At 47.1% G+C, this 15707-nt stretch overlaps 1 protein-coding gene across 1 annotated transcript in view; it reads right to left on the bottom strand.

Annotated features, from left to right (window-relative positions):
* Positions 1-15707, bottom strand: part of LOC126088410 (uncharacterized) — a 198409-nt gene that overhangs the window by 39882 nt on the left and 142820 nt on the right. The window contains exon 5 of the mRNA XM_049906549.1: positions 13545-14129. Coding sequence (XP_049762506.1) covers positions 13545-14129 — 585 coding nt within the window. The remainder of the gene's footprint in view (positions 1-13544; positions 14130-15707) is intronic.

Raw genomic sequence — 15707 nt, 5'->3', positions numbered from 1 at the left:
TTTGTTCTGCACCATACTCGGACCCTACCATCAGCTCTTACCGAAACTGTATTCAGCAGGCCAAGGTTTTCCAGTAGCCGGGGGTCCAACCGTCATGGTCACCGGCCCAAGACTAGCACTACAGGCGATGTCGTGCTGTTAGCAAAGGCACTCCCGTCTGCCGGTCGTCGGCTACAATAGCCCATTAACGCCACGTTACGTCGCACTGTCCCCATGGAAACATTCGTCGCACGTCCCACATCGCTTTCCGCAGTTATTTCACGCAGTGTTGCTTGTCTGTTACCACTGACAACTCCACACAAACGCCGCTGCTATCTGTCATTAAGTGAGAGCCTTCGACCACTATGTTGTCCATAGTGGGGGTAACGCTCCCTCTTCACAATGTACATCTGAGTATAGAATTCCTTAACGATTTCCCATGCCTCTATCTGCAACTATAATTCCACGTTGGAAGTCTAAAGTCCAGTCGTGCGGCCATAAGCGCACCTGTAAAGTTTTCACATGAATCATCTGAGTTCTAATGACAGCGCCGCCATGCGCTGCCATTTTATACCCTGTGTACCCGATACTACCACGTGTTGCGGCACTTCGTGCTCGCTGGGGCCCTACACGATAGCAGGCAGGTGTACCAGTTTCTTTGGCTCTTCTGTGCGTATCTGACATTTGGTGGGGGGGGGGGGCGCAATACATTTCGTTAACTATTTGCAGTTTCACAAAATCGTCGCACTCAACTTCAGCGTCTTACATACCTTGATGGCTGAGATGCAGAAAAAAATTACGTTCCCTACTGCACTTGAGAATAATCCGTAAGAATATACTATGATGTCGCTATGAACACCCAGTCATTATCCTATACATGTCCTGACCACATGTAGCCAAGAATTTTTCGGCCATCCTGTAGAAGTTTCGTTGGGAAGCCCTTGCATATCCTCTACACAACGCCTCTTTCCCCCCACGAGATTTCGTACTTTTGCAGCCCTCAAAGATATTCTTGGCTGTCAATTTGCTTTGGACGCCTGTATAATTACTGTTACGTAGCCAACTGCAGCCATTCTTCCATGAAGGCACTGACTGTCTTTCTCGCAGTGGTATAGACGTAAACAATTATGGCTATTACCTTTTAAATTACGAACAGTTCACTTTTTCCATCCACCACACTTTTCATTTGTCAGCCCCTTATAGAGCGACACTGAATTTTGTTTTTTTTTTTTTGTTTTTTGTTTTAGGGCGCAAAACTTCTATGGTCATTAGCGCCCAGCCGAAACCGAAATTGAAAACCAGCAGCAATGGGAACAAAGTCATAAAATTGGAGAAACTAAAAATAGAAGGAATGCTTAAAAATCCACTACAGAAAGGGGGTGCTTCTCCCCAAAAAAGGCTTCAAATGACTGACGTCATTTCACTGTCACTAATAAACTGGAGAACGCGGTCGGCTGAGCGCGTGTCATCTGCTAAAATCGACGATAGATCAGGCGATAGCTGTAGACGGGAGCGTAACGGATTAAAATAGGGGCATTCAATTAAAAGGTGTCGTACCGTCCACAGCTGAGAGCAGTGGGGACAGAGTGGGGGAGGATCTCCGCTTAAAAGATATCGATGACTAAAAAGACAGTGCCCTATCTGGAGTCTAGTTAAAATTACCTCCTCCCGACGACACGTTCGGGAGGAAGAGGTCCAAGCGCAAGGAAGGCCTTTCACTTCCCGCAATTACGAGGAAGTGCCGACCAATGCGCATGCCATAAATGAGCAACTTTGCGACATAAACCGCTCCGTAGATCGGTGAAGGGAAGCGACTGAATAGCTGGCCGAGGAAGAGAGACTGCAGCCTTGGGCGCTATATCGGCCGCCTCATTCCCACAGATACCAGCGTGTCCCGGGAGCCAGAGGAACGCCACCGAGACGCCCCCCAGGTGGAGCAAGCGCAGACAGTCCTGAATCCGGTGGACCAGAGGGTGCACAGGGTAAAGAGCTTGGAGACTGAGGAGATAGCTGAGAGAATCGGAGCAGATAACGTACTGTATCAGCTGATGGCGGCGGATGTAGTGGACAGCCTGGAGAACAGCGTAAAGCTCCGCAGTATAAACCGAACACTGGTCGGGAAGCCGAAAGCGATTTGGGGTGTCGCCAACAATATAGGCACTCCCTACACCTAACTATGTTTTCGAGCCGTCGGTGTAAATAAATGTGGCGTCCGTCATTTGTGCACATAGAGCAGCAAATGCCCGACGATAAACAAGTGTAGGGGTACCATCCTTGGGAAATTGACAAAGGTCACGGAGCAGGCAAATCCGGGGACGGAGCCAAGGCGGTGCTGTACCCCAAGTTGTCAAGAAGGTTTTAGGAAAGCGGAAGGAAAGAGAATGGAGCAGTTGACGGAAGCGGACTCCCGGGGGTAGTAGGGAGGAGAAGCGGCCTGCATACCCTACATCAAAGGAGGCGTCGAAAAAAAAGGTCATGGGCTGGATTAGCAGGCATGGAAAACATGGCTAGCATAACGACTCAGGAGGACTGCTCGCCGATTGGACAGCGGAGGTTCAGCAGTCTCAGCATAAAGGTTTTCCACAGGGCTAGTGTAAAATGCTCCAGACACTAAACGTAATCCACGGTGGTGGATAGAGTCGAGACGCCGAAGAATAGACGGCCGAGCAGAGGAGTAGACTATGCTTCCATAATCCAATTTCGAGCGCACTAAGGCGCGATACAGGCGGAGAAGTACCACTCGGTCCGCTCCCCAGGAGGTACCATTCAGGACACGGAGGGTGTTGAGGGATCGCAGACAGCGAGCCGAAAGATAGGATACGTGGGAGGACCAGCACAGTTTTCTGTCAAACATAAGACCCAAGAATTTAGCGACGTCTGAAAACGTAAGGTTGACGGGACCGAGATGTAAGGAGGGCGGAAATTTACACAAACGGTCTTACTGGGTGAGAAACGGAAGCCGGTTTCGATGCTCCACGAGTGGAGGCGATCGAGACATCCTTGAAGACGTCGTTCAAGAAGGCTGGTCCGTTGACAGCTGTAGTAGATCGCAAAATCGTCCACAAAGAGGGAGCCCGACACATCAGGAAGGAGACAATCCATAATTGGATTTATGGCAATGGCAAACAGTACAACACTCAGCACGGATCCCTGGGGTACCCCGTTTTCTTGGGAGAAAGTACGGGAGAGAGAGAGTAGTGTTCACCCGCACCCTGAAAGTGCGCTCTGCCATAAATTCGCGAAGAAAAAGGGGCAGCCGGCCTCGAAAGCCCCAAGAGAACAGTGTGCGGAGTATGCCTGTCCTCCAACAGGTATCGTATGCTCTCTCCAGATCAAAAAATATTGCTACCGTTTGGCGTTATCGGAGAAAATTGTTCATGATATAAGTGGAGAGAGCAACAAGTTGTCAACTGCAGAACGATGCTTCCGAAATCCGCATTGGGCTGGTGTTAAAAGACTGCGGGATTCCAGCCACCAAGCTAAACGGTAATTCACCATACGCTCCAAAACCTTACAGACACTACCCGTGAGAGAAATGGGGCGATAGCTAGAGGGGAGATGTTTGTCCTTTCCAGGTTTCGGAACGGGAACGACAACAGCTTCCCGCCACCGTCGGGGAAAGGTACTGTCGGTCCAAATTCGATTATAAAGGCTAAGGAGGTAACACAGACTATGGGTTGATAAATGCAGCAACATTTGGACATGGATACCATCCGGTCCTGGGGCGGAGGAGCGGGAAGAAGAGAGGGCATGTTGGAGTTCCCGCATGGAGAAAACAGTATTGTAGCTTTCGTGATTTGGAGAGGACAAAGCAAGATGTCGCACTTATGCTGCACGTTTCTTCGGGAGAAACGCTGGCGGGTAATTTGAAGAGCTCGAAATCTCAGCGAAGTGCTGACCCAACGAGTTAGAAATTGCGACGGGGTCCACTAAGGTATCATGCGCGACAGTGAGCCCAGAGACCGGGGAGAAACTAGGCGCGCCTGAGAACCGTCGAAGCCGACTCCAAACTTCCGAGGAGGGAGTGAAGGTGTTAAATGAGCTAATAAAGAATTTCCAGCTTGCCTTCTTGCTATCGCGGATGACGCGACGGCATCGCGCACGGAGCTGCTTATAGCGGATACAGTTGGCGAAAGTAGGTTGGTGACGGAAAATGCGAAGAGCACGTCGCCGCTTACGTATTGCGTCACGGCATGCCTCGTTCCACCAAGGAACTGGGGGGCGCCGGGGCAATTCGGAGGTGCGTGGTATTGAACGTCCCGCAGCTGTAAGAATAACGTCGGTAATATGTGTGACCTCATCGTCGACGCTGGGAAAGCGACGGTCATCGAATGTCGCTAGAGACGAAAAAAGTGTCCAATCGGCTTGGGCAAATTTCCAGCGTCGCGAGCGCATATATGGCAGTGGAGGCTGCAGTCTAAGGACACATGGAAAGTGGTCAATCGACTGTATCATCAAGGGCGAACCATTCGTAGCGCCGAGCTAGCGGAACAGTACCGACCGCAAGGTCCAAATGAGATAAATGTGTCGTGGAGGCAGACAAAAATGTGGGGACCCCAGTGTTGAGGCAAACTAGATCCGCTTGGTGGAAGACGTCTAGCAATAGAGAGCCACGTGGACAAGGATTTGGAGATCCCCAAAGCGGGTGGTGGGCATTGAAGTCCCCAACCAGCAAATAGGGGGGTGGAAGCTGACCAATAAGATGGAGATCAGCTCGTGCCAATGGCGTGGATGATGGAATGTATATAGTACAAAGAGAGAACGTGTATCCAGAAAGGGAAAGACGGACGGCGACAGCTTGGATGGAACTGTTTAAGGGGATTGAGTGATAATGGAGAGTATCATGGAGAAGAATCATGAGTCCTCCATGGGCTGGAGTGCCTTCAACAGAGGGGAGGTCATATCGGACGGACTGAAATTGAGGGAGAACAAAGCGGTCATGGGGACGCAGCTTTGTTTCCTGAAGACAGAAGATGACCAGCGAGTAGGATCGTAAGAGGACCGACAATTCATCCCGATTGGCTCGAATGCCGCGGATATTCCAGTGGATAATGGACATAGGGTGAACAGAAAATGGAGGAATGTGACCAAGGGTGCTGTCAACTCAACGACTGCTCAGAGCTTGCGACCGACAGCATGGAATGGCATTCAGCCGAAGGCACAAGATCCTGATCCATAGGTTGGTCAGGACCAGCCCCTGCCACCAGCGATCGGCCGGTTGACCGGCCACCAGCAGTGCGCCTCGGCGACACAGAAGACGGCCGAGGGCGATTTCCGCCAGGCGGTGCTGTAGATGGGACATGCCTTGGCGGAGAAGGAGAGGAACTGGGTTTCTTTGTAGCCTTCTTTGAAGTATGATGTTTAGATGAAGGAGGAACCGATGGTTGTGAAGTTGCGGTACGTAAAAACTCTTCACGAGTATGCTCTTTTTTCGAAGACTTGGCGTCTGACTTTTGGGCTCGAGATTTAGCAGAACCTGACGAAGAGTGAGCGTAGAGTGGGCAGGCGAAAGTGGTGAGGCCGAACTGGCGATCTTTGCGCTGGCCGATCGGACGACTGTGGTACTAAAGGTGAGGTCGCAAGTCTGCGTGGCCGCCTCCTTTGTTGGCCGAGGAGAAGCAAGGACAGTGCTGTATTTTCCTGTCTGAGGCACAGTGGGCTGTCGACTGGCGAATAACTTTCGAGCAGCAAAGGTCGACACCTTTTCCTTCACTCTTATTTCCTGAATGAGCTTTTCGTCCTTAAAATCGGGGCAATCTCGAGAGGAAGCAGGGTGGTCACCCCTACAGTTGATGCAGCGAGGGGATAGAGGTGGACAAGCACCCTCATGGGCATCCTTGCCACACGTAACACATTTGGCCGTATTGGAACAGGACTGGCTGGTGTGATTGAACCGCTGACATCGATAGCAACGCGTAGGATTGGGGACGTAAGGGCGAACGGAAATTATCTCATAGCCTGCTTTGATTTTCGATGGGAGTTGAACTTTGTCAAATGTCAAGAAGACAGTGCGGGTTGGACTGATGTTCGTGTCAATCCTTTTCATATCTCTATGAACAGCCGTTACGCCATGGTCAGACAGGTAGTGCTGAATTTCTTCGTCAGACAATCCATCGAGGGAGCGTGTATAAACGACTCCACGCGAGGAATTTAAGGTACGGTGCGGTTCCACCCGGATAGGGAAGGTGTGGAGCAGAGAAGTACGCAGCAATTTTTGTGCCTGGAGGGCACTGTGTGTTTATAACAACAGGGTGCCATTCCGTAATCTGGAACAAGACTTTACAGGACCTGCAATTGCGTCGACACCTTTCTGAATAATGACTGTGGAGAAGTCATGACCTTCGTCAGACCGAGAAACAACAAGGAACTGTGGCAACGATGGAAGAACCGTCTGTGGCTGAGACTCAGTATACTTACGTTTGTGAGCACACATAGTGGAAGGTGAGGAAACCATTGCGGAAGAATCCCCCATGATTACCGGCGTCTCCGATGGCGCGCTCCCCCCTTGTGGGGGCCTTCTCTGAGGGCACTCCCGCCTTAGGTGATTGTTCACACCTCCCGACAAACGGACGGAGGGACCAATCGGCACTTTCGGAAGGTATCAGCTCGGCTAATCACCCCTACCTGGGCCTGGCCGTTACCAGGGGGTACGTACGTGTCCTACCTGTCTACCCGGGGCGGGGAATTACGCGTTACCCCGTCACCAGCTACGCACAAAAGGCGTGGGTCGGCCTTCAGACACGCACAGGGAGGAAGAAAGAGAAAGGGAAAGGAAAGAAGAGAGGTCTCAAACGCCGCAGCGGAGAAAAGGGTAAACAGAAGAGGTAAGGAAAAGAGAAGGACAAAGGAAGGAAGAAGACATAAAAGCAAGGAAGGCGAAGAATGCAGTACATTTACGAGCGTCCGTCTCCAGACGTAGGCACAAACCATACTCCCAGATGGGGAGAAAGGGAAGCAAAGAGCCAGAGGTGAGGGGAGGAGGGGCGAAGATGCGGGATGGGGAAGGATGCGGAAAGGGAAGGTATGCAGCCCGGAAAGGAAGGAAGGCCACATTAGCTCGGTGTCCCGTGCTCGCTATGCACGTATACACAAAAGAGTTGTGGACCCCCTGGGGGGGGGACACTATGTGAAGTAAGTAGGAGTAACATTAATTTAAATTTGACAGAAGTGTCTACAGTCTCAACTAGTGAATTGCAAATGAGAGCAGAAGGTAAATGATTTCTGTATGCGTTACATGTCCTTGCTTGTGTTTGATACATTGGAATCATGAGTAAAGAAGAGCTCATTGTGAGTTACATGCTTTGCACCGATGTTATCAGTTTGTTAGATGAGTGTTAAGAACTGGTATGTATATAAAGCTAACCTATTTTTGATGGCCATGTAACTGAACGTTCATCTGTTTATCTGTTAGAGATTAACATTGCCGCGCTCTACCTTTGAAGTATTACGGGCTGATGGCACACTTAGTGGATACACAAGCAACAGCATGCTCTACCAATATGTTCCTAGAATTTTTCCGGAGATCGTACCTCTGGTTCTATAAAGGAAAGGAAGGAAGGGTGAAGTGTTTTGGGTAGCCTTTTTGGTTGGGACAATTTTTGTACAAACAGAAGTAACGTTTTACTGGAACTGTCCCATGGTACTTTCGATTATTACTTCCTCCAGCCAAGAAAAAGAGAAAATTGGTTGGTACTTTTTACATTATATGTGCTCTACAATGCACCCTAAGTGGCTTACGGAGGCACAGGTTAGTTTCTGGGTGGTTCCTGAGAAAACACGAAAATAATTTATTCAGCGTATTTTCGCCGTTAGCTGTGGACATCTAAGAACCTGACCATAGTAAATTTCTCCTTTTTTAACGGTCTCTAGTCTTATCTAGAAATAGCATCATCCATTTTTAAGCCAAAAACATGGCTTTTATGTATCAAAGCCAAGTAGGTTTTGTACAGCAAATGACAAATTTTTACGATTTATTCCGAAGATCCGAATCTGGGACAATGTCGACTGTTTTCTTTATATTTTTACCTGTTTCCGAGATACAGACGTCCGACGTAACTGTACTTGTACACGTAAAATATGCACGTACAATCCGGTGTGAGCCGGAATCTTAGTTTATAAAGCGACGTAGCACGGAGAGATGTGCTGAAAGTATCTCAGTTATCGTCTGGGAACTCCAAGTTATAATCCTTGAGCATAGGGAAGTGACCCATCTGTAAAATCCAGTAATTGTAGCACAAACATGGCGGATACGCTTTTGTTTAAAAGAGACTGGAAACTGTGGTACCAGCTGCCTCATTCCTCAGCAACTTTAAAATTCTTCCCAAAAATTTAGGCTTGCAAACAGAATCGCAATTTTTATACTGAGAGAGGAGGAGATAGTGGCAGTGGGACAGGAATAAAGGATGAAGTGACAATGGGTGAGAGCCATTTAGAGAGAGAATCTATGACCGTGACAACGAGATAGAGAGGAGTAGTGACAGAAGAGACAGGAACAGTGGGAATGAATGAATGAGGCAGCAGTAAGAGAGGAGAGGAGAGAGAGAGAGAGAGAGACAGAGAGAGAGAGAGAGAGAGAGAGAGAGAGAGAGAGAGAGAGAGAGAGACAGTGAGTGGAGACAGGAGTGATGGAACATGACGAGGGAGACTGACTATGATACAGGAGATAGTGAACGTGGGAGGTCCTTAATGAGAATGACTGATCTGGGCCCAATGAGTGAATGAGAATGATGAATTGGGAGTGGATGGCCACAACAGACTTACAGCAAAACAAAAGCGTATCCGCCATGTTTGTGCTACAATTACTGGATTTTACAGATGGGTCACTTCCCTATGCTCAAGGATTATAACTTTGAGTTCCCAGACGATAACAGATACTTTCAGCACGTCTATCCGTGCTTTTCTATGTTTCAGTTCTATAACTTGGGGCGAATCAGATACTATCATCTTTCTTCAGTCTGAACGATCTGGCCAACCGTCGGGCTTCCGATAGGGTCATATTCCCGTTGTTGAATGTGAGAAGTGTCCGGTCATTTCCAGCCTGACAGTTCATTTCCCTGATGTATAAATCCGGCCTGACACCAATTTAAGTCATTTGTAGGTTCATCAACTCATTTTTGATTCAGGTGACGCGGCCTCAGACTGATTGTCTAGGTCAATCCCTCTTTATTCATCTCTTTTCTCTCTGCTAACTGAGAAAGTATTAACGTGGTGGTCTTGTTTACTAGTTGAGGGCGTAAATAGCGAACGACAGGACTCGAGGGGCCAGTGACTGGCACTGACTACAGTGGTGCCGCCCCCGCCCCCCCCCTCCCCCACCAGTGGAGCCTTGGGACAACTTTACAGGCAGGGCGACAGCGGACGCCGTTCTGGCCACCCAACGAACTTACAAGGGAACCTCCCCATCGCACCCCCCCCTCAGATTTAGTTGTAAGTTGGCACAGTAGATAGGGCTTGAAAAACTGAACACAGATCAATCAAGAAAACATGAAGTTGTGTGGAACTATGAAAAAAATAAGAAAAATATACAAACTGAGTAGTCCACGCGCAACATAGGCAACATCATGGATAGTGTAGGCACAAGCTCGCAGTGGCCCGTGGTTAGAGCGAGTAGCTGCGGAATGAGAGGTCCTTGGTTCAAGTCTTCCCTCTGGTGAAAAGTTTACATTCTTTATTTTCGCAAAGTTATGATCTGTCCGTTCATTCATTGACGTCTCTGTTCACTGTAGTAAGTTTAGTATATGTTTTGGGACCGCACCGCAAAACCGTGCCATTAGTAGCCGAAAGGACGTGCCTCTCCAATGGGAACCCAAAACATTTGATCGCAAGGTCATAGGTCCACCAATTCCTCCACAGGAAAACACGTATGATATATTCTATACGGTACTGGTGACGGCATGTCCATCACATGACAGGAATATGTTGTCGACGCACCTGACTTTTACACTTAGCGAATGGGTAAAAAGATTTTTCTACCTTGCCCGATTTAGGTTTTCTTGTGGATGTCATAATCACTGCCAAAAGTGATGACGGACAGATAGTAATTGTCTGAAAATAAAAAATTAAACTTTTCACTCGAGGGAAGACTTGAACCAAGGACCTCTTGTTTGACAGCTACTCACGCTAACCACGGGACCACATCGACTTTTTTTTTAATTCATTTTGTTCGATATTGTTCGTTGCGTTTGGTCTGGGCGGACGTCACAAGACATCCGTTCTAGTTCATCTTTCATTCTTTGACTCAGTTTTTTTATTACAGAGAGCACGCAGCCCTCTGACCGAACACGCTGAGCTACCGTGCCGGCATTTCATTTGTGGGCTCAAATCACATGATTCCACCCCTTCAAAAATTGATTGTGAATCACTATAAGTAAATATTATGCGACCTTGTGGCTACACTATCCTTGATGTTGCCTATGTTGCGCGTGGACTACTCAGTTTGTCTATTTTGCTTATTTTTTTCATAGTTCCACAAAACTTCTCCCTGTTTTATTGATTGATCTGTGTTCAGTTTTTCAAGCCCTACCCACTGTGCCAACTTATAACTAAATCTGAGGGGGGTGCGATGGCGAGGTTCCCTTGTTAGAATTGCACTGTCCCCCGAGCGCAGTGTTGGCGGATGATCCAGCCTTCTTTCGAGAAATTTGGAAAGCAATGAACATGAAAACGCAGAGAATACGCTAGGAAAAAAAAGACTTGGAGGCATGTCTCCCACAATAACAGTCTTACGATGTGTGTGTTCTGGCAGTACGCTTTTGGCGAAAGACATTGTGCGTTGGCCGACAAGTTCGCTGTAGGTAAATAGAATGAAGTAAAGCTTTCCCATAGCACAGTCGCAAAAGCTACGACTCTGGCGTTGTAAAAGTTCAGTGGAGGTCATTGACGACTGTCTAAAAATTTTTTTTTTTGGGAGAAGGCCGTGAATTGCCCATTAGTCACGAGGCTCTGACGTGAGCTTACTTCTCCGTGATTCTTGGAATTGTGCAAGCAGATCGAACGAGTGGAAGATGACTTTTACGCAATGCAGAGCCGGAGAATTTAACAAACAATGACACTACTGGCTAGCGCCCAGCGAACTTTGTGCTCATTGGCGACTGAGTTTTTCGATGGGGGGGTCTGAGCTAGTGAAGCACAGCAGACGAGTGTTGGTGCCCTCGTCGTAGCAGCTTTCTAGTACTAGACTTCCCTCCGACAGGGGCCTTCACCCCGACGCCGCTCCGGTCACAAACACCTTCCAGGAACGGAGTTCACTTGCTGATCATATCAGCTTTCAACACTCAGCAGGAGAATATCTAGCAGCATCGGCTTGTTAGGGTGGAACAAGTGTTTCCTACCATACCTGCAAAATTCACTGACTAGGACAGGCATAGTTGCATGTAATCTCATTGTGTCTTTCTGGCATGTGTATGTAATCACGGTTTCATTTTGCGGCTAAGTAACGATATATCAGAATGTCAGGAAGTTTATTTGCATCACAAACACTTCGTTGTTAAATTCACTTTACCAACTATACCACTGCCTATAACAATGTAGTTTGTCTCCTATTGGTGTTTGCTTTGAACCATTTTAGAAATCGGTTGAGGTCCTTTATCGATCTGTAAGGTAAGCCATTGCAAATTAGAAACGCTACTACATGAGCAACGTGGATAACTGCCAGAATGTTCAATGCAAGTTTGCCAACATGCTGTCATTGTGTTGTGGGATGTATTTCCATGCCTGTTCCATATGGTCGAACACTACATGATCGGTAAATGTTATTTGTGGATATGTTGGAGTTGTCCAATAATGGCCCATACGTGCTCGATTCGGGGCAGTACTGGTGACTGAGGAGGCCTAAGGGAGCATCTTGGGAGTAGTAGTGTAATGTTGGTACGACCCCAGTTATGGTATCAAACTTAATTGCATAATTAATCAAATTGATAAATTAATTCCCAACCTGGGACACACCCAAAACTAACCCCTCACCGCCAGATGACGTCAGGGGTTTCTCTCAGCCAGCTCGTGGATCCCCACACCTTCCCCCCTTCGCCTCCATCTCCAACACCTACCCTATTGGTGGGAATTTTAAATTTTGATGGTTATTTCTGTGTCCCAGAACTCTGCTGATATCCCACTCCACCCCCTACCCAAGAACAGGCTGGAAATTAAAAATAATTGTGCCCTTTACGGGACTCTAATGCTCATCTTCTGGATGAAAAGCCGAACTGCACATCCAATACATGTAAACTGCCCAGATGCCGAAGAGGAAGGTTATTTTATTTATCTTGGTTGGGAAAGTGAAGATTCGTCCTAATTACGTAATTAGTAATAAAGGTCCGACCTCATTACAGAACTATATGAATAGAGCTACATAAAGACTGCCTAAAATCGCAATGTAGCTCAAAAATTGACGACGCTGTACAACTGGTGTTATCCTGTTGCGAAAAAGTTTCACAATTCGATTCGAAGCTAGTGGCAGACACACTCAAACCTTACCCTATACCTACAAGCTGGCAGAGGAAGGCTTGGGTGCAACGTACTAATTTATTATTTTGTCGGAAGCTACATTAAACTAATGAGATGCTGGTGTTGGACAGAGAGAAGTTTGAGAAGTATTACTTAAGCACACAGCTGAGGACCTCATGTATCACAGTATGAAGCCAGAGTTCACTACGAACGCCTGATTGACTATCACCTTGCAGCCCAGGTAAACTAAGCCAATACACATTACCACGATTGATGGAAAATGCATCACTGTTCTAATGACACTTTATTTCTAATAAGTAAAACCCTTGCAGGAAGTTAAGAGTAGATCACGGGAGTATCTTTACCTGAAATTCAAAGCTAGGGCCACCCTTTTCCATTAACAGCGTTGATCAGACCTGTTGCATAACTTTTGTTAAGCATCTAAGTCTCGAGAAGCGATATGCCGCTCAGCAGGTCCACCGATCTAATCAAGTAGTGTGCTCACACCGGCATTTCGGTAACAGAATGTTTTGAGGGAGGAAATACCGCTACTGATATCGCAACAAAAGAATGCGCTACTCACATATGGGTGACCCGCTATTTTCTACTCTTCAGGGGAAAATGATTTATGCATCTGGCCACTGCAATTTCGCACTTGCCGTGAATCCATTTGTGCACCAAGTCTGCTAGTTTCTCAAATATTGTGGAGTTTGGATTCTTTGCAGAGTAAGTTAATCTGCCTCGACCGGGCTCCGAAAAGGGAAATGCATATCCGCTGCTTTCTCTAGTAGAGAACTGGTCGGTGATAGTACAATGCATCGGATGCATTGTCTGCGGTAACAATTGCGCGTTTCATTTAATTTGGCGAGTGCTAACTTTAATTGCAGCGATATCACCACAGTTTAAATTGTCGACCTGGAGAGCATTTCTGGGCACCTGGGTTTCAATAGGTGGTGAGATGCAAGCGATGAGCGTTACAAACTAAAGCAAGGTACACTTACACACATGCATATATAGGGTCATGATTTCTTCTTTTAGTTACTAACAGCAGATTAATCTAGCAGTATTAAGACAATTATGATGACCGTAGAAGTGAAGGAGAAACAGTAAAGCAGTATGCTTACCTTCTTGCCGCGTTGTGCTGCAGGTGTTACGCCCCATCCAAGCACTACTTTGTCTTCGGAGTCACCACTGTAGATGCCGTTGAGGGGCCAGCAAAATTTTCCTTCCGGTAGTTCATTACAATTCAAGAACGCCTTCCATGTGCAATAAACGCGGCAGTTCTTATCTACGAATTTCCACTTGATGTCCGTTAGCAGTATTCTAAATACAGGAAACTGCAGCAGCTGCTTCTCGTGTTCCACGAAAACAAATATAATGGCCATATCAAGCTGATCTCTCTCTTTCGTCTTGTCCTTGTTTACTTTCATTATTAAGTCGACAACAGCCTTTATGTTTTTGTACTTCCTCTCACTATATCCAGTGTGGGCGTTATCACAGTTCGAGTCTTCGTCTGGTACACCATACATGGCGTAACCCACTTTTCTGCGCAGTATCAGCAGTCCCCTGCTGGTGTTTGTTTCATATGCATAGACGTCCTCCAACAGTTCGTAATATCGCTGCTGATCTTCAGTTGGATCCCTGCTCCACCCGGAAGCCATTGCCTGCAATGCTGCTTCGTGGCTGAAGTGAACGCCAGCGATGTTTACCTGCAAGTAGAAAACATTAACCAGGCAATATATTCGTAATAATTTCATTCACTATTACAGTTGTCCACAGATTACAATTACATGATACGACTGCAAATGTTTGTTACTGTGAATATGGTAACATTCTTTTGTAACTTATACTAATGCGAGGGGATTCCATCGTGAATGGTCTATCAACACCTGTTGGGAGAAGAAAAAGCTTCAACAGCAGGAAAGGAAGTAAAATTGGGGTGTAGCATTACTAATCAGTCTTTGCGGTGTTTACCCCTCTCAGTTCTCGGTTAGCACATATGCTACATCCACTTTTCTATTTTTCTAAGATAGGAAATGTACTACACTGCTGTGCGTGAATGTAGCATATATTTTACACCGTGTTCTTTGCGCGCATCAGCTGTTTCCGTTTCACTCTATTCTTCGCAGGTGGGATCATCTGTTTGAAGAAAGCTGTTTATCTATGTACGAACATGTCCTTGAGGAATACATGTATTTGTGTTGGCATTTATTACTTCTGGAGTACAAAGTGTTTAGTAAAGTAAATGCTGTAATAAAATACCTATAGTTACACATGGAAACTGCATTGTTTTCACGATGGCCCGCATCTCGTGGTCGTGCGGTAGCGTCCTCGCTTCCCACGCCCGGGTTCCCGGGTTCGATTGACGCCGGGGTCAGGGATTCTCTCTGCCTCGTGATGGCTGGGTGTTGTGTGCTGTCCTTAGGTTAGTTAGGTTTAAGTAGTTCTAAGTTCTAGGGGACTTATGACCACAGCAGTTGAGTCCCATAGTTCTCAGAGCCATTTGAACCATTTCACTATGTTTAGATGTTTTTTATGTTCATTAGTACGGCACGTAGTTCAATTGTTTCCTAGCGTTGCACTGCTTACACGTCCTAAAATTTTAGTGAATCTCAAGATTTGTTTAGAATTAGTATTTGTCTTATTTTGTTCCAGAACTACGAACTGGTTTGAGCCGGTACGACTCGCTATTTAAATTTTTTGTCTTTGGAAAGCACCAGCCCTCTCAGTACTCGCCGCGACGTCAAGATCGAGATCGGAATGGAGTCTCTGGTCGCCGGGTATCTTTGGCGAGTAGCCTTCCCGCGCGCCGCGTGGGGGACAGAACGAGGAAGAAGGGGCTTGTTGGGAGTTAGTACTGGACTGTGCGTGAGAAGTTTTTTTTTTTTGGTTGGGTTTAAGGGCGCTCAACTGCTGAGGTCATTAGCGCCCAGTCACTGTTAGAGCACATGGAATCTGGTAAAACTCAAGGGGATGGAGGGGACACCAGAAGGACCTGACAAAGATGCAGACAAAATAAGTAAAAAGATTAAATGTCTTTGGACAAGCCAGTTAAAGATATAAAACGCAGAATACGAGCAGCTGCTCGAGCGTCATCAGCTAAAACATCCGGTAAAGTAGATGGCAGGGACAGGACAACACGAAATTGACTAAAACGGGGACACAATAAAACATGGCGCACTGTTAATGCCTGACCACAAGGGCACTGCGGGGCTGGGTCACCGGAGAGCAGGTAGCGGTGGCTAAACCGGCAATGCCCAATCCGCAACCTGGTCAGAAGGACCTCC

Source organism: Schistocerca cancellata, chromosome 6 (genome assembly GCF_023864275.1).
Source record: "Schistocerca cancellata isolate TAMUIC-IGC-003103 chromosome 6, iqSchCanc2.1, whole genome shotgun sequence".
NCBI lineage: Eukaryota > Metazoa > Arthropoda > Insecta > Orthoptera > Acrididae > Schistocerca > Schistocerca cancellata.
Note: the sequence above shows the minus strand (reverse complement) of the source record. Positions and strands in the feature narration are given on the sequence as shown.